Below are 24231 nucleotides of genomic sequence, written 5' to 3'. Positions count from 1 at the left end.
CCCCCCCTTTTTCTCCCCAATCTTACTTGGCCCATTACCCCACTCTTCCGAGCTGTCCCGGTCTCTGCTCCACCCCCTCTGCTCATCCGGGTAGGGCTGCAGACTACCACATGCCTCCTCCCATACATGTGGAGTCACCAGCCGCTTCTTTTCACCTGACAGTGAGGAGTTTCACCAGGGGGCGTAGCACGTTGGAGGATCACGCTATTCCCCCCAGTTCCCCCTCCGCCCCCAAACAGGTGCCCCGATTGACCAGAGGGGGCACTAGTGCAGCAACCAGGACACATACCCACATCCGGCTTCCCACCTGCAAACACGGCCAGTTGTGTCTGTGGGGAGGCCCAACCAAGCTGGAGGTAACACGGGGATTCGAACAGATGACCCTTGTATTGGTAGACAATGGAATAGACCGCTATGCCACCCAGACGCCCTGAGGATGACTCTGATTTCCATGATGATTTGGACATAAAAAGAGAATTATCTAAAAACCGAGTGAAATTAGGTTTCATCCCTTTTCCATTTTTGGGTACTGGGTAATACCATGTCCATGTCCGCATGGACAGTATGGCATACCTTATGGCAGGAAATCCAGTATGGCAGACCTTATGGCAGAAAATCCAGTATGGCAGACCTTATTGCAGAAAATCCAGTATGGCAGACCATATGGCAGAAAATACAGCTGGGCAGACCATATTGCAGAAAATACAGTATGGAGGACGTTATGGCAGAAAATCTAGTATGGCAAACCTTATGGCAGGAAATCCAGTATGGCAGACCATATGGCAGAAAATCCAGTATGGCAGAAAATACAGTATCGCAAACCATATCGCAGAAAATACAGCATGGCAGACCTTATGGCAGAAAACCCAGTATGGCAGACCTTATGGCAGAAAATCCAGTATGGCAGACGTTATGGCAGAAAATACAGTATGGCAGACCATATGGCAGAAAATACATTATGGCAGAAAATACAGTATGGCAGACCTTATGGCAGGAAATCCAGTATGGCAGACCTTATGGCAGGAAATCCAGTATGGCAGACCTTACGGTAGAAAATCCAGTATGGCAGACCTTATGGCAGGAAATCCAGTATGGCAGACCTTATGGCAGGAAATCCAGTATGGCAGACCTTATGGTAGAAAATCCAGTATGGCAGACCTTATGGCAGGAAATCCAGTATGGCAGACCATATAGCAGAAAATCCAGTAGGGCAGACCTTATGGCAGAAAATCCAGTATGGCAGACCATATGGAAGAAAATCCAGTATGGAGGACCATATGGCAGAAAATACAGCATGGCAGACCATATGGCAGGAAATCCAGTATGGCAGACGTTATGGCAGGAAATCCAGTATGGCAGATGTTATGGCAGAAAATCCAGTATGGCAGCCCTTATGGCAGAAAATCCAGTATGGCAGACCTTATGGCAGAAAATCCAGTATGGCAGACCATGTGGCAGAAAATCCAGTATGGCAGACCATATGGCAGAAAATACAGCATGGCAGACCATATTGCAGAAAATCCAGTATGGCAGACCTTATGGCAGAAAATCCAGTATGGCAGACCTTATGGCAGAAAATCCAGTATGGCAGACCATATGGAAGAAAATCCAGTATGGAGGACCATATGGCAGAAAATACAGCATGGCAGACCATATGGCAGAAAATACAGTATGGAGGACGTTATGGCAGAAAATCTAGTATGGCAGACCTTATGGCAGGAAATCCAGTATGGCAGAACTTATGGCAGAAAATACAGTATGGCAGAAAATACAGTATTGCAGACCATATGGCAGAAAATACAGCATGGCAGACCATATTGCAGAAAATCCAGTATGGTAGACCTTATGGCAGAAAATCCAGTATGGCAGACCTTATGGCAGAAAATCCAGTATGGCAGACCATATGGCAGAAAATACAGCATGGCAGACCATATTGCAGAAAATCCAGTATGGTAGACCATATGGCAGGAAATCCAATATGGCGGACTTTATGGCAGGAAATCCAGTATGGCAGACGTTATGGCAGAAAATACAGTATGGCAGACCATATGGCAGAAAATACATTATGGCAGACGTTATGGCAGAAAATACAGTATGGCAGACCTTATGGCAGGAAATCCAGTATGGCAGACGTTATGGCAGGAAATCCAGTATGGCAGACCTTATGGCAGGAAATCCAGTATGGCAGACCTTACGGTAGAAAATCCAGTATGGCAGACCTTATGGTAGAAAATCCAGTATGGCAGACCTTATGGCAGGAAATCCAGTATGACAGACCTTATGGCAGGAAATCCAGTATGACAGACCTTATGGTAGGAAATCCAGTATGGCAGACCTTATGGTAGAAAATCCAGTATGGCAGACCTTATGGCAGGAAATCCAGTATGGCAGACCTTATGGCAGAAAATCCAGTATGGCAGACCTTATGGCAGGAAATCCAGTATGGCAGACGTTATGGCAGGAAATCCAGTATGGCAGACGTTACGAGCAGGAAATCCAGTTTGGCAGATGTTATGGCAGAAAATCCAGTATGGCAGCCCTTATGGCAGAAAATCCAGTATGGCAGACCTTATGGCAGAAAATCCAGTATGGCAGACCATATGGCAGAAAATCCAATATGGCAGACCATATGGCAGAAAATACAGCATGGCAGACCATATTGCAGAAAATCCAGTATGGCAGACCCTATGGCAGAAAATCTAGTATGGCAGACCTTATGGCAGAAAATCCAGTATGGCAGACCATATGGCAGAAAATCCAGTATGGCAGACCATATGGCAGAAAATACAGTATGGCAGACCATATGGCAGAAAATACATTATGGCAGACGTTATGGCAGAAAATCCAGTATGGCAGACCTTATGGCAGGAAATCCAGTATGGCAGACCATATGGCAGAAAATCCAGTATGGCAGACCATATGGCAGAAAATCCAGTATGGCAGACCATATGGCAGAAAATACAGCATGGCAGACCATATTGCAGAAAATACAGTATGGAGGACGTTATGGCAGAAAATCTAGTATGGCAGACCTTATAGCAGGAAATCCAGTATGGCAGACCATATGGCAGGAAATCCAGTATGGCAGACCTTATGGCAGGAACGCCAATATGGCAGACCTTATGGCAGGAAATCCAGTATGGCAGACCTTATGGCAGGAAATCCAGTATGGCAGACCTTACGGTAGAAAATCCAGTATGGCAGACCTTATGGTAGGAAATCCAGTATGGCAGACTTTATGGCAGGAAATCCAGTATGGCAGACCTTATGGTAGAAAATCCAGTATGGCAGACCTTATGGCAGGAAATCCAGTATGGCAGACCTTATGGCAGAAAATCCAGTATGGCAGACCTTATGACAGGAAATCGAGTATGGCAGACGTTATGGCAGGAAATCCAGTATGGCAGACGTTATGGCAGAAAATCCAGTATGGCAGCCCTTATGGCAGAAAATCCAGTATGGCAGACCTTATGGCAGAAAATCCAGTATGGCAGACCATGTGGAAGAAAATCCAGTATGGCAGACCATATGGCAGAAAATACAGCATGGCAGACCATATTGCAGAAAATCCAGTATGGCAGACCTTATGGCAGAAAATCCAGTATGGCAGACCTTATGGCAGAAAATCCAGTATGGCAGACCATATGGCAGAAAATCCAGTATGGCAGACCATATGGCGGAAAATACAGCATGGCAGACCATATTGCAGAAAATACAGTATGGAGGACGTTATGGCAGAAAATCTAGTATGGCAGACCTTATAGCAGGAAATCCAGTATGGCAGACCTTATGGCAGAAAATCCAGTATGGCAGAAAATCCAGTATGGCAGACGTTATGGCAGAAAATACAGTATGGCAGACCATATGGCAGAAAATACATTATGGCAGAAAATACAGTATGGCAGACCTTATGGCAGGAAATCCAGTATGGCAGGAAATCCAGTATGGCAGACCTTATGGTAGGAAATCCAGTATGGCAGACTTTATGGCAGGAAATCCAGTATGGCAGACCTTACGGTAGAAAATCCAGTATGGCAGACCTTATGGCAGGAAATCCAGTATGGCAGACCTTATGACAGGAAATCGAGTATGGCAGACGTTATGGCAGGAAATCCAGTATGGCAGACGTTATGGCAGAAAATCCAGTATGGCAGCCCTTATGGCAGAAAATCCAGTATGGCAGACCTTATGGCAGAAAATCCAGTATGGTGGACCATGTGGAAGAAAATCCAGTATGGCAGACCATATGGCAGAAAATACAGCATGGCAGACCATATTGCAGAAAATCCAGTATGGCAGACCTTATGGCAGAAAATCCAGTATGGCAGACCTTATGGCAGAAAATCCAGTATGGCAGACCATATGGCAGAAAATACAGTATGGAGGACCTTATGGCAGAAAATCTAGTATGGCAGACCTTATAGCAGGAAATCCAGTATGGCAGAAAATCCAGTATTGCAGACCATATGGCAGAAAGTACAGCATGGCAGACCATATTGCAGAAAATCCAGTATGGTAGACCTTATGGCAGAAAATCCAGTATGGCAGACCTTATGGCAGAAAATACAGTATGGCAGACCATATGGCAGAAAATACAGTATGGCAGACCATATTGCAGAAAATCCAGTATGGTAGACCATATGGCAGGAAATCCAATATGGCGGACTTTATGGCAGGAAATCCAGTATGGCAGACGTTATGGCAGAAAACACAGTATGGTAGACCATATGGCAGAAAATACATTATGGCAGACGTTATGGCAGAAAATACAGTATGGCAGACCTTATGGCAGGAAATCCAGTATGGCAGACCTTATGGCAGGAAATCCAGTATGGCAGACCTTATGGCAGGAAATCCAGTATGGCAGACCTTACGGTAGAAAATCCAGTATGGCAGACCTTATGGTAGAAAATCCAGTATGGCAGACCTTATGGCAGGAAATCCAGTATGACAGACCTTATGGCAGGAAATCCAGTATGACAGACCTTATGGTAGGAAATCCAGTATGGCAGACGTTATGGCAGGAAATCCAGTATGGCAGATGTTATGGCAGAAAATCCAGTATGGCAGACCTTATGGCAGGAAATCCAGTATGGCAGACGTTATGGCAGGAAATCCAGTATGGCAGACCTTATATAATCTTGGTGGGGATTATAAATGACCCCTATTAATTCCTAAGTAATTTCATGCTAGGCTGAGTGTTTATTTATTCATTGTAATCATTTTTGCATCTATCGATCTTCTAATGCAACAGTGTTTTTTTTAACTTCGAGTGTAAAATTGCTGTTTTCTCAAAAATAATGATTTTTCATAGTTCAAAAACCTGATGTGATAGGCAAAAACTAATGCCAGATTTGGATTCAGCACCCAAAAGTTAGCTTGAATCCGTTGAAAAACCCCGTGCAAGAAAAATTGTGTTGACCAGTGTAATGGATGGATGTGTGGATGGAAATCTGGTGAAAACTGAGCTCAAAATGACAGAAGAAGAAGAAACTGGAGAATTACACTAATGAGCAGCATGGACACAAAAGGACGCCTGTCCACCTTTGGTGCTCGGGCCCCTAATAACTTCATTTACAAGCACTTCTCAAGCATATACCATGATGTTGCTCACAAGAAAACAAAGTAAGATGTGGAATACATTTAAAAGAGTAAAGTGGACAACAAAGCAAGCGGTCGAATAAATAAGAAGGATGTGGAGAAAGAAATAAAAGCCGATAGAAGCAATAAAATAAATGCAGATGTGGAGAAAGAAATAAAAGGCCGATAGAAGCAATAAAATAAATACGGATGTGGAGAAAGAAATAAAAGGCCGATAGAAACAATAAAATAAATAAGGATGTGGAGAAAGAAATAAAAGGCCGATAGAACAATAAAATAAATAAGGATGCGGAGAGAGAAAAGGCCGATAGAACAATAAAATAAATAAGGATGTGGAGAGAGAAAAGGCCGATAGAACAATAAAATAAATAAGGATGCGGAGAGAGAAAAGGCCGATAGAACAATAAAATAAATAAGGATGCGGAGAGAGAAAAGGCCGATAGAACAATAAAATAAATAAGGATGCGGAGAGAGAAAAGGCCGATAGGACAATAAAATAAATAAGGATGCGGAGAGAGAAAAGGCCAATAGAACAATAAAATAAATAAGGATGTGGAGAGAAAAGGCCGATAGAACAATAAAATAAATAAGGATGTGGAGAGAGAAAAGGCCAATAGAACAATAAAATAAATAAGGATGTGGAGAGAAAAGGCCGATAGAACAATAAAATAAATAAGGATGTGGAGAGAGAAAAGGCCGATAGAACAATAAAATAAATAAGGATGTGGAGAGAGAAAAGGCCGATAGAACAATAAAATAAATAAGGATGTGGAGAGAGAAAAGGCCGATAGAACAATAAAATAAATAAGGATGCGGAGAGAGAAAAGGCCGATAGAACAATAAAATAAATAAGGATGTGGAGAGAGAAAAGGCTGATAGAACAATAAAATAAATAAGGATGTGGAGAGAGAAAAGGCCGATAGAAGCAATAAAATAAATAAGGATGTGGAGAGAAAAGGCTGATAGAAGCAATAAAATAAATAAGGATGTGGAGAGAGAAAAGGCTGATAGAACAATAAAATAAATAAGGATGTGGAGAGAGAAAAGGCCGATAGAAGCAATAAAATAAATAAGGATGTGGAGAGAGAAAAGGCTGATAGAACAATAAAATAAATAAGGATGCGGAGAGAGAAAAGGCCAATAGAACAATAAAATAAATAAGGATGCGGAGAGAAAAGGCCGATAGAACAATAAAATAAATAAGGATGTGGAGAGAGAAAAGGCCGATAGAACAATAAAATAAATAAGGATGTGGAGAGAGAAAAGGCCGATAGAAGCAATAAAATAAATAAGGATGCGGAGAGAGAAAAGGCCGATAGAACAATAAAATAAATAAGGATGCGGAGAGAAAAGGCCGATAGAAAAATAAAATAAATAAGGATGTGGAGAGAGAAAAGGCCGATAGAACAATAAAATAAATAAGGATGTGGAGAGAAAAGGCCGATAGAACAATAAAATAAATAAGGATGTGGAGAGAGAAAAGGCCGATAGAACAATAAAATAAATAAGGATGTGGAGAGAAAAGGCTGATAGAACAATAAAATAAATAAGGATGTGGAGAGAGAAAAGGCCGATAGAACAATAAAATAAATAAGGATGCGGAGAGAGAAAAGGCCGATAGAACAATAAAATAAATAAGGATGTGGAGAGAGAAAAGGCTGATAGAACAATAAAATAAATAAGGATGCGGAGAGAGAAAAGGCCAATAGAACAATAAAATAAATAAGGATGCGGAGAGAAAAGGCCGATAGAAAAATAAAATAAATAAGGATGTGGAGAGAGAAAAGGCCGATAGAACAATAAAATAAATAAGGATGCGGAGAGAGAAAAGGCCGATAGAACAATAAAATAAATAAGGATGTGGAGAGAGAAAAGGCTGATAGAACAATAAAATAAATAAGGATGTGGAGAGAAAAGGCTGATAGAACAATAAAATAAATAAGGATGCGGAGAGAGAAAAGGCCGATAGAACAATAAAATAAATAAGGATGCGGAGAGAGAAAAGGCCAATAGAACAACAAAATAAATAAGGATGCGGAGAGAGAAAAGGCTGATAGAACAATAAAATAAATAAGGATGCGGAGAGAGAAAAGGCCAATAGAACAATAAAATAAATAAGGATCCGGAGAGAAAAGGCCGATAGAACAATAAAATAAATAAGGATGTGGAGAGAGAAAAGGCCAATAGAACAATAAAATAAATAAGGATGTGGAGAGAGAAAAGGCTGATAGAACAATAAAATAAATAAGGATGTGGAGAGAGAAAAGGCTGATAGAACAATAAAATAAATAAGGATGTGGAGAGAGAAAAGGCCGATAGAACAATAAAATAAATAAGGATGCGGAGAGAGAAAAGGCCGATAGAACAATAAAATAAATAAGGATGTGGAGAGAGAAAAGGCCGATAGAAGCAATAAAATAAATAAGGATGTGGAGAGAGAAAAGGCCGATAGAACAATAAAATAAATAAGGATGTGGAGAGAAAAGGCCGATAGAACAATAAAATAAATAAGGATGTGGAGAGAAAAGGCCGATAGAACAATAAAATAAATAAGGATGTGGAGAGAGAAAAGGCCGATAGAACAATAAAATAAATAAGGATGTGGAGAGAGAAAAGGCCGATAGAAGCAATAAAATAAATAAGGATGCGGAGAGAGAAAAGGCCGATAGAACAATAAAATAAATAAGGATGTGGAGAGAAAAGGCCGATAGAACAATAAAATAAATAAGGATGTGGAGAGAGAAAAGGCCGATAGAACAATAAAATAAATAAGGATGTGGAGAGAGAAAAGGCCGATAGAAGTAATAAAATAAATAAGGATGCGGAGAGAGAAAAGGCCGATAGAACAATAAAATAAATAAGGATGTGGAGAGAGAAAAGGCCGATAGAACAATAACATAAATAAGGATGTGGAGAGAGAAAAGGCCGATAGAACAATAAAATAAATAAGGATGCGGAATGAAAAATAAAAGGCCAATAGAAGCAATAAAACTGATTAATTAATATGTGTTTTACGACATGATTTAAAAGCATATAGTACAGGAACTTGTGAAGGTTAATTGAAGTAAGTGAAACGGAAAAACAAAGAAAAGAAATAAGACTGGCGTTAAAAGGTCTTCTGTTCACTGCAGGGACTCTGAATGACTGGTTTAAAGTCAGCAAATGTCACTGCCAGGAAAAGTGAGTAGAGCCTCTATTTTTTTGTTGTTGAATGTGACATATTCCATTAGCCAACAGCTGACAAATGGTGCAGCACCCTTCTCCTGTCAGTTTGGCCGTCTCTTGAGAAGACGTCCATATACAGTTTGACAGACATGACAAGTTTTTTTTTACTCATCTTGTGTCCCTGGACATAGAAGACAAGACTTCTGCACAACACCAGACTGAAAAAAATAGTTCTCATGAAATAATCAAATGATCCCAGCTATCCTCACCTCACCTCAACCTGTCCCGTAACCGCTCAAGAGGTCGTTGGGGCACCGCTGTTGAATCTGCAACGTCCTTGCCATCTTTGTCTGTCCTCAACTGCCCTCTGTAAGCTGGCAAAGTCCAGGCCTGTCCACTGTCTGATTTTACATGGCCATCGCTGCTTCTGTCTTCCTCGCCCTCACCTGCCCCTCACTGTGCCTTGCAGGATGGTCTTGGCAAGGCCGGAACTTCTCGAGATGTGACCATACCATTTCAGTTTTCTCTTCTTGACGATTGTCAACCAGTCTTCATGTGTTCCAATGGCTTGTCACAACTATGGATGCACCAGTACTGACACCACATATTAGCCTGGTACCAGGCCAACACGGAGCACTGGAATCAGAGCTTTTACCCCAAAATAAAATCAGATGCCAACAACCACGAGTAACATGTCATAAACAAAAGGAAAATGGCTTGTTTTACTGCATTTTTGATGCATATGAGCCTGTATTTCTTTAATGGTTTAAAAGAAACTGATTCCATCTCATTTATTTTGCCCACTGGCCCTAAACTAATGGCCTAAGCCTGAAGTGTTCAGCAAAAGTAATGGATCGCATCGCCATCATCTTAAAGAGTCAGACTTCAAATCGGTATCGGCAGTGGAAAAGTGATTAGGGATCACACAAGTGTTGTTTTCCTGACTTCTGCGACCACAAAAAGATGTCTTTTACCCAAGTTCTGGTTTCCTTTTATGTGACGTTTCCTGTCTCTATCTTCCTTTCGGTCTTCGTCCTTCTTCTACTTCATACTGTCTCTCTCTCTTTCTGTCTGTCTCTCTGTCCGTCTCTCTCAGGTGCGGGGCCTCCAGCTGATCGGACAGTGGTCATCGAAGAGTTCCGGTTCCTGTCTCAGAAGTTGTTTGCGGCTGTGTCTGTCTTTGCCGGCCTGGGCATCCTGCTGGGCATCATCTGCCTCACCTTCAACATCTACAATGGCAACGTCCGGTTAGTCTGCAGGCTGTGAATGAGAATGGATGGAGGATGGATGGATGGATGGATGGATGCATGGCTGGATGATGGATGGATGGATGGATGCATGAATGAATGGATGATGCATGGATGCATGCATGCATACATGCATGCATGGATGGATGGATGCATGGATGGTTTGAGTAGTTGGAGTAACAGTAACTTTGTGACCAGCAGTGCTGAGTGATTAACTGACATTTTGGTTCATTCTTGTTGTTTAAAAAAAGGAATTGATTGAGATCAGTTCAGTTATTAGAAACACTGACTATGATCACATGCCATCAGTAACCTGATCAAGATGAATAAACGAATGAAGGTGATAGCTTGATTATTGTGTTTGCAACAATGCAGACTCGTTGCTTAGTGGCATCATGGTACGGAAGTTACGCTGGGTGAGGAGCATTGTGTCTGTGACTTCGTAAAATGTCTCCATTTCTGTTTTTTAGCCCATCGAAAAACTTTAGCACATTAAGCTCCTTCATTTTATGGAGCATGGACATTGTTTCAGTCTCAGTCAGAAAATGTGGCCTTTTACGGTGGTTCACCATGTTGTCCATTGTTTTTCGTTGCCGGGTCTGGTTTCGCTGACTTGTAGATCACGAGCACAACCGATTCTCTGGAAGAGCCTTGATGACAGGGAGCTGCACCATGTTTACTGAAGTAGTTTAATCTCTCTGTGAAACACTTTCACTCTACAATGACTACACATTGCTAAAGACATGTTTAATAAATATGTATTGATGGCTGTTAAATTGCTAAGTGGACCTTTAACGTGTTTACATGACATTTGCAATAATCAAACTATTATTTTAATCTGATGAAAATCGAAATGTTAACTTGCATGTAAATACGCTGATTGAAACTCGTTTTTTGTTTTGTTTTGTTTTGTTGTTGAGCTCAACGCTAAGGCAGAAGATGGCAGGTAGGTTGGACTATATTGTCTGTGCAGCAGATCAATACACCTCACAGCGTCTTGCCTGCTGCAAACTGTGAACAATTGGAAATTGAACAGTTCAGTACAGTTGAGCGGGGCAATAACGACAATGACCATAATCCACTGTGCACACCGGCATTTCCGGTTTTCGCTAAGCACTAACAGAAGTGAAGAAAGGACGGAGAGAGGAGAGAGGGGGGATGATGAACAAGGAGAGGAGGTGCAGAGCCAGAGGAGAAAAGAGAGGACAGCGTTGGTATGTTGTCCAAGGTGCGTCTGTAATCCAAATGAAAGCAGACCAGTGGCCCCACCTCTGAAAGCCAGACGGTGGGACTGACTGAGTATCAGCTCCTAGTGGTGGACTGGATGAGACAACTAAACCTGGCTTTTAATTCCTGTTGTTGCTGGCAAAGTTTGGTTTATATTCATAAAGATTATAAACATAGGCTCAAACTGGTGGTATTCAGATGGTATCTGGACCTTTTAAATGTCATTTCAGGTTAAGTGGTGGATACATTTTTTTTCAAAATAATAAACTTTAAAAAAAATGTTTTAATCAAAATCCACATTTATTTTTAAACTCAAGCCAAACAAAAATAAATAAATAGATAAATGAAAAAATACTAACCATTTAGCTCGAGTAACCATAAAGTCAGTGATTCAAATCCTCATTGGAGACTGAACAATGTGGCCTTGAGGACAATGGCGGCCAGTGATAAAACATGTGGGAATTTGAGGGGGGGGGTGTAGTTTTGGGGGGACAAACAAACTGAACTTATCGGAGCTGTCACTCATCATGGCCACGGGAGGCCAACCCAGAGGCTCCCTGAAATGTACCCCAGGCTATTATTCTGAACAGGATGTCGATTTTTTTTTTTGGTCACCTCTTCATTCTGATTTTGATGCCAGTACTTCATCTAGTTTTCAGCAGTGCCAAAACAATGCAGCCTCCTACTCTTGTCAAGATGGCTGCGGCTACTTTCCTGCCATTTGCACTGTTTCAGGAAGATGTTTTAGGTCTTGTGCCCCATCGTTGTCCGCAGTGCTTCGGTGCCGACACTCTGAAATAGCAAAGAGGGAAGCAACAGAAGGCATGACTCATATATTATATATAATATATACAATACCACATCCAGACAGCCAGCTCCGTTTGTCATAACAAGAGCACCCCCCCGCTGTAAGCTCGTCCTCCATTTTGTAAACCGGTTTAAGAGGAGAGAAGAGAAGAGAAAAGAAAGGAGAGGAGAGGAGAGGAGAAAAGACAAGACAAGACACTTTATTGTCATTGTGTACACACAACGACATTTCGTTTGGTGACTCTCAGACCAGCAACACTAGACAAGATAGATGATTTAAAAAAAACAAGATAAAACAGGACAAACAACATTTAGTATAAATAAGCGAGGTAGTAAAAATAAGTGAGGTAGTAAAAATGATGATAAGACAATAAAAGATGGCAGCAACTTTTAAAGTTCAAAATAGTGCATGGGGTTATTGCACATAGTTGTCCATATTGCAGCAGCTTTAGTACCAGTTAGTCCTCAGCAGCTATAGGCAGATGTGTGTGTGTGTGTGGGGTGGTGGGGGGGGGGGTGGAGGCTACAGCTCTGGGGAAGAAGCTGTTCCTCAGCCTGTTAGTCCGGGTTTTGATGGTGCGGCGGTATCTTTTCCCTGATGGCAGGGGAACGAACACAGTGACCTGGGTGTGTTGTGTCTTTGCTGATGTTGCTGGCTTTCTTCTGTAGGCGACCAGCATACACAGCATCCAGGTCTGGGAGCACAGCTCCCACAATCCTCTGTGACGTCTTTACCACCCAGGCCAGGTCCTTCCTGTTCTCTGCTGTGCAGCTGGCATACCACACTGCGACACATTACAGAGGATGCTCTCTATTGTGCTTCTGTAAAAGTTGACCAGCATTTGAGAAGGGAGACCGGCTTGTTTAAGTTTCCTGAGGAAGAAAAGCCTCTGTTGTGCTTTCTTCACCAGGTGGGAGGTGTTGAGTGACCATGTGAGTTCCTTGGTTATGTGGATTCCCAGGAATTTGATGTTATCCACAATATGCTCCTCTTCACCGTTTATGTGCAGTGGGGGTGGGGTGGTCTTCCTGGATCTCCTAAAGTCCACAATGATCTCCTTTGTTTTACTGGTGTTCAGGACCCGGTTATTGTTTGAACACAACCCAGCCAGATGTTTGACCTCCTCTCTGTAGTGTGTCTCCTCATTGTTGGTTATGACTCCCACTGTAGTGGTGTCATCAGCAAACTTCACTATAGTGTTGGAGGAGTGAAAAGGGTGAAGAGGGCTGGGCTGAGCACACAGCCCTGTGGCACACCTGAGTTCAGGATGAGGGTTGAAGATGTGTGGTTACCTATCCTGACATTTTGTGGTCTGTGAGTGAGGAAGTCCATAATCCATGAACAGAGTGTAGTGTTTAATCCTAGGTTGCTGAGTTTGTGTACCAGTTTATGGGGGATTATCATATTGAAAGCGGAGCTGAAGTCAATAAAAAAGCATCCTGACATATGTGTTTGGATGCTCCAGGTGGGACAGGGCTGTATGAAGTGTAATTGAGACTGCGTCCTCTGTAGATCTGTTCCCCCGATAGGCAAATTGGTGGCTGTCCAGATCTGTGGGGATGATGTCCTTGATGTGAGAGAGTATAATCCTCTAAAAGCACTTCATAATACCTGGGGTCAGGGCAACTGGGCGAGAGTCACTGAGGCAGTTGGCTTCTGTCTTCTTGGGTACAGGTACAATGGTGCTGGATTTAAGGCAGGTGGGGACAACAGCCTGTTGTAAGGTGAGGTTGAAGATGTTGGTGAACACCCCTGTTAGTTGGTCAGTGCATGTCTTCAGTGTGCAGCCCGACACTCTGTCTGGTCTTGCCGCTTTGGAGATATGGATTCTGCTCAGACTGGATTTCACCTGATGGCGCTGTAGGACGAGTGCATGCGCCTCCTTGGGCAGGGTCATTTGGACGGGTGATGTGTGGGGTGCTGCATTTGTAATCCGTTATGTTTTTAATACCTCTCCACATGCTTCAGGGGTTGTTGTTATGTGTGAAGTGCCCCTCAATGCGCCGCTTGTACCTGCGTTTAGCCTTTCTAATGCCCTTTTTCAAGTCCCTCCGGGCATTTTTGTAGGCCAGCATGTCATCTGTCCCGTCACCTGTCCAGCATCTCGAGCCCTGGGTTGGTCCGGTCCAAGCTCCTTTATCCTATTGTCTTCTTCCAGTGAACGCCTCGTGAAAGAGTGTTTTTGGTAAGAAATAACTGAATTTACTTTGATTTCCACGGTTCCACTTGAAGTTGATATATCCTGAAAATACTGGTCAGCTAGCTGAGGAGCAGGAGGGACAGTTGTGTGGCCATAGTTATATTAATGGCGGGTGTGAACATGAAAGACAGCATCAAGAATTGTCCAACCACATTAGATAAAATAAAACATAAAAACAATACCAATTCACTGCAAATGAGGGTTGGAGCATCTGGGGCGCAGAGAGCTGCATCCCGTGGAAAATCTGAAGCAACCAATGAGAGAGCAGCCTCAGGTCACCTGCTTGCCAGAAACTGAAGGACTTACATGTACTCTCATTTGGCTCGTGCCCTTCACCCAGGAAGTAAACTTATGTATTCACACAAAAATGAACCAAATGCAATTTGGAACCAAATGTTAATGAGATGACAAGCGCGGACAGACTACCAGGCACATTGTATGAGGAAAACGTTTTATTTCATAATTATTTTGTGTTATGTAATTAATTTATGTTAAACATATTTAAGTGGACTTTCTGCTCTAGATATTGGGGGGGGGGGGTTAGTGCCCTGCATAAATGAACCGCCACTGGTGGAAGAACATGAATGAATAATGCTCTCCTCTCCTCTCACAACTGCGAGGTGGTAATTAGCCCCAGTTGTATTAATAATGCTGCTCAGTTGCCAGTAGTACTACTACGTAGGTCCCAAGTGGGAAAATGTGTGTGTTAATATGAAGTAGGGATGTGCACGAGAAAAGCATGCACACTCAGAAAAGCCTTTTCCAGTATAGAGGTTAATGGAAAAAATTGAACAGCAATTCTCCTTGACTTTAACAGCAGCAAAGTTACAGTAGTGATCTGAGTGTGTCTTTTACTTTCTGTAGTCTAATTTCATTGGCACATACACTGATGAGCCAAAACATTATGACCTAACATGCCTAATATGCTGTTGGTCCTCCATGTGCTGCCAAAACAGCACCGACCCACCAAGGCATGAACTCTGGTGCCAGATACCACAGGACCCATGAAGGTGTCCTGTGGTATCTGGCACCAACACCTTAGCAGCAGATCCTTCAAGTCCTGTAAAATGTGAGGTGGAGATGCCATGGATCGGACTTGTTGGTCCAGCACATCCCACAGATGCTCAATCGGATTGAGATCTGGAGAATTTGAAGACCGGGGCAACACCTTGGACACTTCATCATGTTCCTCAAACTATTCCTGAACAATGTGTGCAGTGTGGCAGGGCGCATTATCCTGCTGAAAGAGGCCCCTGCCATCACGGAATCCCATTGTCATGAAGGGGTGTACCTGATCTGCAGTGATGTTTAGGTAGGTAGCGCGTGTCAAATTGATGCCGACATGAATGGCTGCACCCAGGGTTTCTCTGTAGAACATTGCCCAAAGCATCACACTCCCTCCACCGGCTTGTTGTCCCCTGACAGTGCATCCTGGTGCCATAACCTCCTCATGTAAACAGCACACATGTACACAGCCATCCATGTGATCTTAAAGAAAATGGGACCAGGCGACCTTCTTCCACTGCCCCAAGATCCAATTCTGATGCTCGCATGCCCATTGTAGGCACTTGCAATGGTGGACAGGGGTCATCATGGGCACTCTGACTGTATGCAGTCCCATAAGCAGCAGGGTGCGGTGCACTGTGTTGTGACACATTCCTCCTGTAACGATCAGTCAAATTTTCTGCGACTTGTGTCACAGTAGACCTTCTGTTGGTTCAGACCAGATGGGATAGCCTTCGTTGCCCTTGTGCATCGATGAGCCTTGGGCATCCAACACGGTGTTGCCAGCTTGTGGTTTGTCCCTCCTCGGACCACTGTCGGTAGGTGCTCACCACTGCTGATCGGGAGCACCCCACAAGCTTTGCTATTGAAGAGATGATGTCGCCCAGTTGTCTGGCCATAACAATTTGGCCCTTGTCGAGGTCGCCCAGGTCTCCATTCTGCCCATTTCTCCTGCATCCAGCACGCTGACTACGAGAGCTGATTGTACGCTTGCCATCTAGTCTAGCTAGACCTTGACATGTGCCCCAGTTTGGAGATCAACATTATTCAGTTCACCTGTGAGTGGTCATAATGTTTTGGCTCATCGGTGTATAGTCCTAGACCAAATGCAAATAGAACTTGATGGATAAGCCTTTTGATGCAGGATTTCTGCTCTTGATCCATGTCTGTGAACACTGTAGTGTATCTCTGCTGCCGTTTTAATAAGTATTTTCATGTTTGACCAGGGTCAAAGTGATTTAAAGTCCACGAATCCATGAGCTTATCTCAGTTTTCCAAGTGCAGGGAAGGTTCGTTCTTTTGGGACTATCACGTCGGCTCCAGTTTGCCAGTCCTGCTGTGATTACATTTCAAACACCACTTTCACCAAGAGCCACGTGCAACAGCGACAAGGCTGTGCAAGAAACCAAATCACATCAAATCCAGTTCATTCACCAAGCTTTTAACAAAACACGTTTGTTGTGGGTGTCTTTCTTGGCAACAAAAGAACAAATTTACTGTAAAAATAAAAGAAAATCGGAGGAAATCATTTCTAAACAACATACAAGGGCAATGTGTGTCTTTATGTTTGTTCAATACATGTGAGTTAGAAGTGAATGTTGTGGCTTCAGCACACCAATATTGTAGCAGATACATTGTGTGTGTGTGTGTGTGCAGTGCCTTCAGAAAGTATTCATCCCCATTGAAGTTGTTCACACTTTGCTTGTTTTACACCTCCCAATTTGACAGGGTTGAACTATTTTTGCTTCCTTAACTAACAAAATGAATTCAGCATATTTATAAAGTAAAACAGGAAGAAATGGAAACGGATGATGAGTTGTGGTGACCTCTAACGGGAGCAGCCGAAAGTAGTAGTAGTAGTAGTAGTATGGAGTAAAATATATTCTTTATTCACATGGATTTGTTTTTCAATAATGGAAGACTTTTTCTGATACAGAAGTATGTTATTCGTCCGTCGTAGTGACGAGGACCATCTAGTCATCCTGTGATGGATGACTGATGACTTGCGCCATGATTAAAGTGAGGAAGAGTTGCGCATCATCAACTCTACTCTCGTCCGAGACCACCTACTACCAGTGGCAAGACTAGCAAGATGACTGGCAATGGAGACGGATGCAGGTTTTTTTTTAACCCCCCCCCCCCCCCACACACACACACCTTTTCTCCCCAATTGTATCGTCCCGGTCGCTGCTCCATCCCCTCTGCCGATCCAGGGAGGGGGCGCCCTGTCCGACCAGAGGAGGCGCTAGTGCAGCAACCAGGACACATACCCACATCCGGCTTCCCACCCGCAGACGCGGCCAGTTGTGTCTGTCAGGATGCCCAACCAAGCCGGAGGTAACACGGGGATTCGACCCGGCGATCCCATGTTGGTAGGCAATGGAATAGACTGCTATGCTACCCGGACGCCAACAGATTTTTCCTCAGGGTTTCTTCCCGAAGCCTTTCCCATAGACGAGTATACCCGCAAAGCAGTGGAGGTTTTAAATCAGAGTTGTCCTTCTCCTAGATGAGCTGCCTCTCAAGGCTAACGAGCTTCATCTACCCGGGTTTGAAATCAGAGTTGTCCTTCTAGGTGAGCTGCCTGTCAAGACAAATGAGCTGCATCTACCTCGGTAGATACAGCTCGAGTCCAATCGACCCACATGGTTATACCGCCGGGAACCCGGTCGCCCCCACAGCAGACTTTGTAAAAACAGGAGGTACCACGAGAAGGTGCTGCTGCGGACACATTTGCGTTGGAGCGGCCATATGCTAAGGTCCTGATGGACCTGTGGCGATCACTACAACAGGAAGCGAGAGGCCACCACACCACTTCACATTCCTTTTGGCAAGTAGGACATCTGGCCCAATACTCACCACTTCAGAACCTACAGAAGTATACTCCCTCCCTAGAGTCCATACTTTGTAAAAGGCTTTTGGCAGCAATTACGGATGTCAGCCTTCTCAGGTTTAGTACCTCGATGAGCTTTACACAGTTAGATTTTGGATTTTTTTTCCCCCATTCCGTCATGCAAACTTGTTCGAACTCTGCCATGCACACTTGTTCCACCTCTGCCATACAAAATTGTTCCAACTCTGCCATGCACACTTGCTCCAACTCTGCCATACACACTTGTTCCAACTCTGCCATACAAACTTGTTCCAACTCTGCCATACAATCTTGTTCCAACTCTGCCATGCAAACTTGTTCCAACTCTACCATGCACACTTGTTCCAACTCTGCCACACACACTTGTTCCAGCTCTGCCACGCACACTTGCTCCAACTCTGCCATGCACACTTGTTCTACCTCTGCCATACAAACTTGTTCCAACTCTGCCATACACACTTGTTCCTACTCTGCCATACAAACTTGTTCCAACTCTGCCATACAAACTTGTTCCAACTCTGCCATACATACTTATTCCAACTCTGCCATGCAAACTTGTTCCAACTCTGCCATACATACTTATTCCAACTCTGCCATGCAAACTTGTTCCAACTCTGCCATACATACTTATTCCAACTCTGCCATGCAAACTTGTTCCAACTCTGCCATGCACACTTGTTCCAGTTCTGCCACACACACTTGTTCCAGCTCTGCCATGCACACTTGTTCCAGCTCTGCCACGCACACTTGTTCCAGCTCTGCCATGCAAACTTGTTCCAACTCTGCCACACACACTTGTTCCAACTCCGCCATGCACACTTGTACCAACTCTGCCACACAAACTTGTTTCAGCCATGCAAACTTCTCTCAACTCTGCCAAATTAGACAGCAAATTTCAAGCCTTACCACAGATTAGCAATGGGTTAAAAATTTGGGCTTTGGTCACAAAATCATTCTCCTTTTTTTAAGACATCGCTTAGACATTGTATATTTTTCGCTGTGTGCTTTGAGTCGTCGTCCTGTTGCGATGTGACTCCTCACCCTTAATGCAAATCTCTCACTAACTGCAGCAGGTTACAGACAGCGTATTGACATTTTCAGTGGACGAATAAATGGGTATATGTAGTAGTTTGATTATATATGAGCTGTGGATATTAAAGCTGTGGATGTCAAAGTGGATAATAAAATTGTAGCAAAAAGGGCGTCCAGGTGGTGTGGCGGTCTATTCCATTGCCTACCAACACGTGGCCTGAATCCCCGTGTTTGCTCTGGCTTGGTTGGGCGTCCCTACAGACACAATTAGCCGTGTCTGCGGGTGGGAAGCCGGATGCGGTTAAGTGTCTTGGTCGCTGCACTAGCACCTCCTCTGGTCGGTCAGGGTGCCTGTTTGGGGGGGGGGGACTGGGGGGAAGAGCGTGATCCTCCCATGCGCTACGTCCGCCTGGTGAAACTCCTCACTGTCAGGTGAAAAGAAGTTGCTGGCGACTCCACATGTATCGGTGGAAGCATGTGGTAATATGCAGCCCTCCCCAGATTGGCAGCCGGCAGAGGGGGTGGAGCAGCGACTGGGACGGCTCAGAAGAGTGGGGTAATTGGCCAAGTACAATTGGGGAGAAAAAGGGCGAAAAACATCCCAAAAAAAAAAAATTGTAGCAAAAAGGTTGAATGAATTTCAGCTCTATGGAACCTGTTCATGCACAGCTTTGCATTGAGTTACATGGGGCGCTACACAGTGCAAATGAAATGCATCCAGCTGCGTACAGCCAAGATGTGTGAAAAAGCAGCATGTGTAACAGACTGTATGTGACTGTATGTGTAACAGGCCCATCGTCAGCAGCATAAACTCGGTCACGTACAACATTGCCAAACATATAGCCAACATCTTGACCCCTTTAATGGGCGAAACACCTCACCATATCCAAAACTCCATTGACTTCGTGGACAAGGTCCAAGGCATAAAACTGGAACCTAATGAAACCATGGTATCCTACGACGTGACCTTGTTATTCACCTGCATCCCAACCATGGAGGCTTTGGAAACTGTGAGGCAATGTTTGCTACGGGACGACACTCTCCACAATAGGACCAACCTCAGCCCAGACCAGATTTGCCAACTACTGGACCTTTGCCTGAACACTACATATTTCCAATTCAGGGGCCAGTTTTACAGACAGAAACACGCCTGTGCAATGGGCTCACCAGTATCTCCCATTGTGGCCAACTTATATATGGAAGAGGTAGAACACAGGGCCCTGAACTCCTTCAGAGGAACACCTCCGAGCCACTGGTTCAGATATGTGGACGACACATGGGTCAAAATCCAAACACAAGAGGTGCAAGCGTTGGACAAGAACATTAAGTTCACAAGGGAAGACGTAAAGAACAACAGTTGGCCCTTCTTGGACTGTGACGTCCACATTGGGGAAGACAGGAGCCTCCACATTGGGGTTTACAGGAAACCTACACACACAGACCAATATCTACTTTTCGACTCACACCTCCCGCTGGAACACAAACTGAGCGTCATCAGAACTCTGCAACACAGAGCTGACAATGTGCCCAGCAGCACTCAGACCCAACGAGAAGAACACAAACACCTGAGGGGAGCTTTAAAAACCTGCGGCTACCCCAGTTGGACCTTTGTGAAAACTGCAACACGTTCCAAAATGGGTTAAATTCTTTTTTTTCTCATCAATCTACATACAATATCCCATAATGACAAAGTGAAAAAGGTTTTGTAGAAATTTTTGCAAATTTATTAAAAATAAAAAACTAAAGATTGCATGTACATAAGTATTCACACCCTTTGCTATGACACTCCAAATTGAGCTCAGGTCAATCCTGTTTCCACTGATCATCCTTGAGATGTTTCTACATCTTGATTTGAGTCCGACTGTAGTAAATTCAATTGATCGGACATGATTTGGAAAGGCAAACACCTGTCCATATAAGGTCCCACTGTTGACAGTGCATGTCAGACCAGAAACCAAGCCATGAAGTCAAAGGAATTGTCTGTGGACCTCCGAGACAAGATTGCATTGAGGCACAAATCTGGGGAAGGGTACAAAAAATTTTCTACAGCTTTGAAGGTCCCGAAGAGCACAGTGGTCTCCATCATTCGTAAATGGAAGAAGTTTGGATCCACCAGGATTCTTCCTAGAGCTGGCCGCCCAGCCAAACTGAGCAACTGGGGGAGAAGGGCCTTGGTCAGGGAGGTGACCAAGAACCCGATGGCATCTCTGACAGAGCTCGTGTTCCTCTGTGGAGATGGGAGAACCTTCCAGAAGGACAACCATCTCTGCAGCACTCCACCAATCAGGCCTTTATGGTAGAGTGGCCAGACGGAAGCCTCTGCTCAGTAAAAGGCACATGACAGCCCGCTTGGAGTTTGCCAGAAAGCACCTAAAGGACTCTCAGACCATGAGAAACAAGATTCTCTGGTCTGATGAAACCAAGATTGAACTCTTTGGCCTGAATGCCAAACGTCACGTCTGGAGGAAACCAGGCACCTCTCATCACCTTGCTAATACCATCCCTACAGTGAAGCATGGTGGTGGCAGCATCATGCTGTGGGGATGTTTTTCAGCGGTAGGAACTGGGAGACTAGTCAGGATTGAGGGAAAGATGAATGGAGCAAAGTACAGAGAGATCCTTGATGAAAACCTGCTCCAGAGTGCTCAGGACCTCAGACTGGGGCGAAGGTTTACCTTTCAACACGACAACGACCCTAAGCACACAGCCAAGACAACAAAGGAGTGGCTTAAGGACAAGTCTGTGAATGTCCTTGAGTGGCCCAGCCAGAGCCCAGACTTGAACCCCATTGAACATCTCTGGAAACAACTTAAAATAGCTGTGCAGCGACGCTCCCCATCTAACCTTACAGAGCTGGAGAGGATCTGCAGAGAAGAATGGGAGAAATACCCCAAATATAGGTGTGCCAAGCTTGTAGCTTCATACCTAAGAAGACTTGAGGCTGTAATCGCTGCCAAGGGTGCCTCAACCAACTACTGAGTAAAGGGTGTGAATACTTATGTACATGCAATATTTCAGTTTTTTATTTTTAATAAATTTGCAAAAATTTCTACAAAACCTTTTTCACTTTGTCATTATGGGATATTGTATGTAGATTGATGAGAAAAAAAAGAATTTAACCCATTTTGGAATAAGGCTGTAACATAACAAAATGTGGGGAAAGTGAAGGGGTGTGAATACTTTCCGGATGCACTGTATACCAAGTCCAGTTGCACTTGATTCAACTCCTTTGGATAACCATGACCTGGATGAATGAGAACATTCACAGACATGCAACAGACTGTATTATTATGATATCATGACTGACTGTTGATGCATATGATAAGGAACAACTGAAAAATCACTCTACCAGATCATAAAAATTATTCCAAATATGTTTAATTTTTGATACTCTTTAGTAAATTTCAGTCCTTTAAGCTGTTATCTAGACTGTTATCCAGACTGTTATCCGGACCGTTATCTATACTTTTGTCCAGACTGTTATCCAGACTGTCATCTAGACTGTTATCCAGACTGTTTTCCGGACCGTTATCCAGACTGTTATCCGGACCGTTATCTAGACTGTTATCTATACTTTTGTCCAGACTGTTATCCAGACTGTCATCTAGACTGTTATCCAGACTGTTATCTAGACCGTTATCCAAGCTGTTATCTGGACTGTTATCTAGACGGTTATCCAGACTGTTATCCAGACTTGTTGTCCAGACTGTTATCTAGATTGTTATCTGGACTGTTATCTAGACGGTTATCCAGACTGTTATCCAGACTTTCATCTAGACTGTTATCCAGGCCGTTATCCAGGCTGTTATCTAGACTTGTTGTCCAGACTGTTATCTAGATTGTTATCTGGACTGTTATCTAGACGGTTATCCAGACTGTTATCCAGACTGTCATCTAGACTGTTATCTAGACGGTTATCCAGGCTGTTATCTAGACTTGTTGTCCAGACTGTTATCTAGATTGTTATCTGGACTGTTATCGAGACTGTTATCCAGACTGTTATCCAGACTTGTTGTCTAGACTGTTATCAACACACATAGTTGTTATAAAATGTGAGTGGCACAGCCACACTCGGCTCACACCTACAGTGGTAGATTATGAATCAAAGTTTGGTTCTGCTGATGTAGGATATGTCATATTAGTGAGCTGACACAAGATCTTAAGACATCCAGACTGCAATTGACCTCCTATATCATCAGCAATATTATAACTAGGGTATGAATATATTAATTTGATGTGTCACTGCTACAATGAAGCACTAAAACCCAAAGGGAAAGAATATATCCATAATATTAACCTAAATGACAGCTAGCTTTTGTTTCTCTAATCAACCAAAAGGGGAATTAAGATGGAGTTGGTTTTTTGGGGGGGGGGGATTTTCCCCCTTTTTCTCCCCAATTGTACTTGGCCAATTACCCCACTCTTCCGAACTGTCCTGGTCGCTGCTCCACCCCCTCTGCTGATCCGGGGAGGGCTGCAGACTACCACATGTCTCCTCTGATACATGTGGAGTCACCAGCCGCTTCTTTTCACCTGACAGTGAGGAGTTTCACCAGGGGGACGTAGAACATGGGAGGATCATGCCGTTCCCCCAGTCCCCCCCCCGAACAGGCACCCCGACCGACCAGAGGAGGCGCTAGTGTGTTGACCAGGAGACATACCCACATCCTGCTTCCCACCCACAGACATGGCCAAATGTGTCTGTAGGGATGCCCGACCAAGCCGGAGGTAACATGGGGATTCAAACTGGCGGTCCTCATGTTGGTAGGCAATGAAATAGACCGCTACACTACCCGGACACCCCATTAAGATGGAGTTTAACCAGATCATGTTATTTGTGTTTTGTGTCTCTGTTTCAGCTACATCCAGAACTCGCAGCCGTACCTGAACAACATGACGGCGGTGGGCTGCATGATGGCCCTGGCTGCAGTCTTCCCACTGGGGATTGACGGTCACCATGTCCACAGATCCCAGTTCCCTGTGGTCTGCCAGGTAACAAGAGAAACCAGTAACAAGAGAAACCAGCAGAGGTGGTTTATAGTTATGATATATGATAAACAGAATATGATATATG

General features: G+C 43.9%; 1 protein-coding gene across 2 annotated transcripts in view; it reads left to right on the top strand.

Moving 5' to 3' along the window:
- The window catches only part of gabbr1a (gamma-aminobutyric acid (GABA) B receptor, 1a), a 257938-nt gene that overhangs the window by 196175 nt on the left and 37532 nt on the right, over window positions 1-24231 (top strand). For both annotated transcript variants that reach the window (XM_056286387.1, XM_056286388.1), the window contains 2 exons: window positions 9863-10013; window positions 24017-24149. In XM_056286387.1, the coding sequence (XP_056142362.1) occupies window positions 9863-10013; window positions 24017-24149 (284 nt within the window). The remainder of the gene's footprint in view (window positions 1-9862; window positions 10014-24016; window positions 24150-24231) is intronic.

The sequence above is a fragment of the Lampris incognitus genome, chromosome 9 (assembly GCF_029633865.1).
Source record: "Lampris incognitus isolate fLamInc1 chromosome 9, fLamInc1.hap2, whole genome shotgun sequence".
Taxonomy (NCBI): domain Eukaryota; kingdom Metazoa; phylum Chordata; class Actinopteri; order Lampriformes; family Lampridae; genus Lampris; species Lampris incognitus.
The sequence above is the reverse complement of the archived record's forward strand: the minus strand, read 5'-3'. Positions and strand labels throughout refer to the sequence as shown.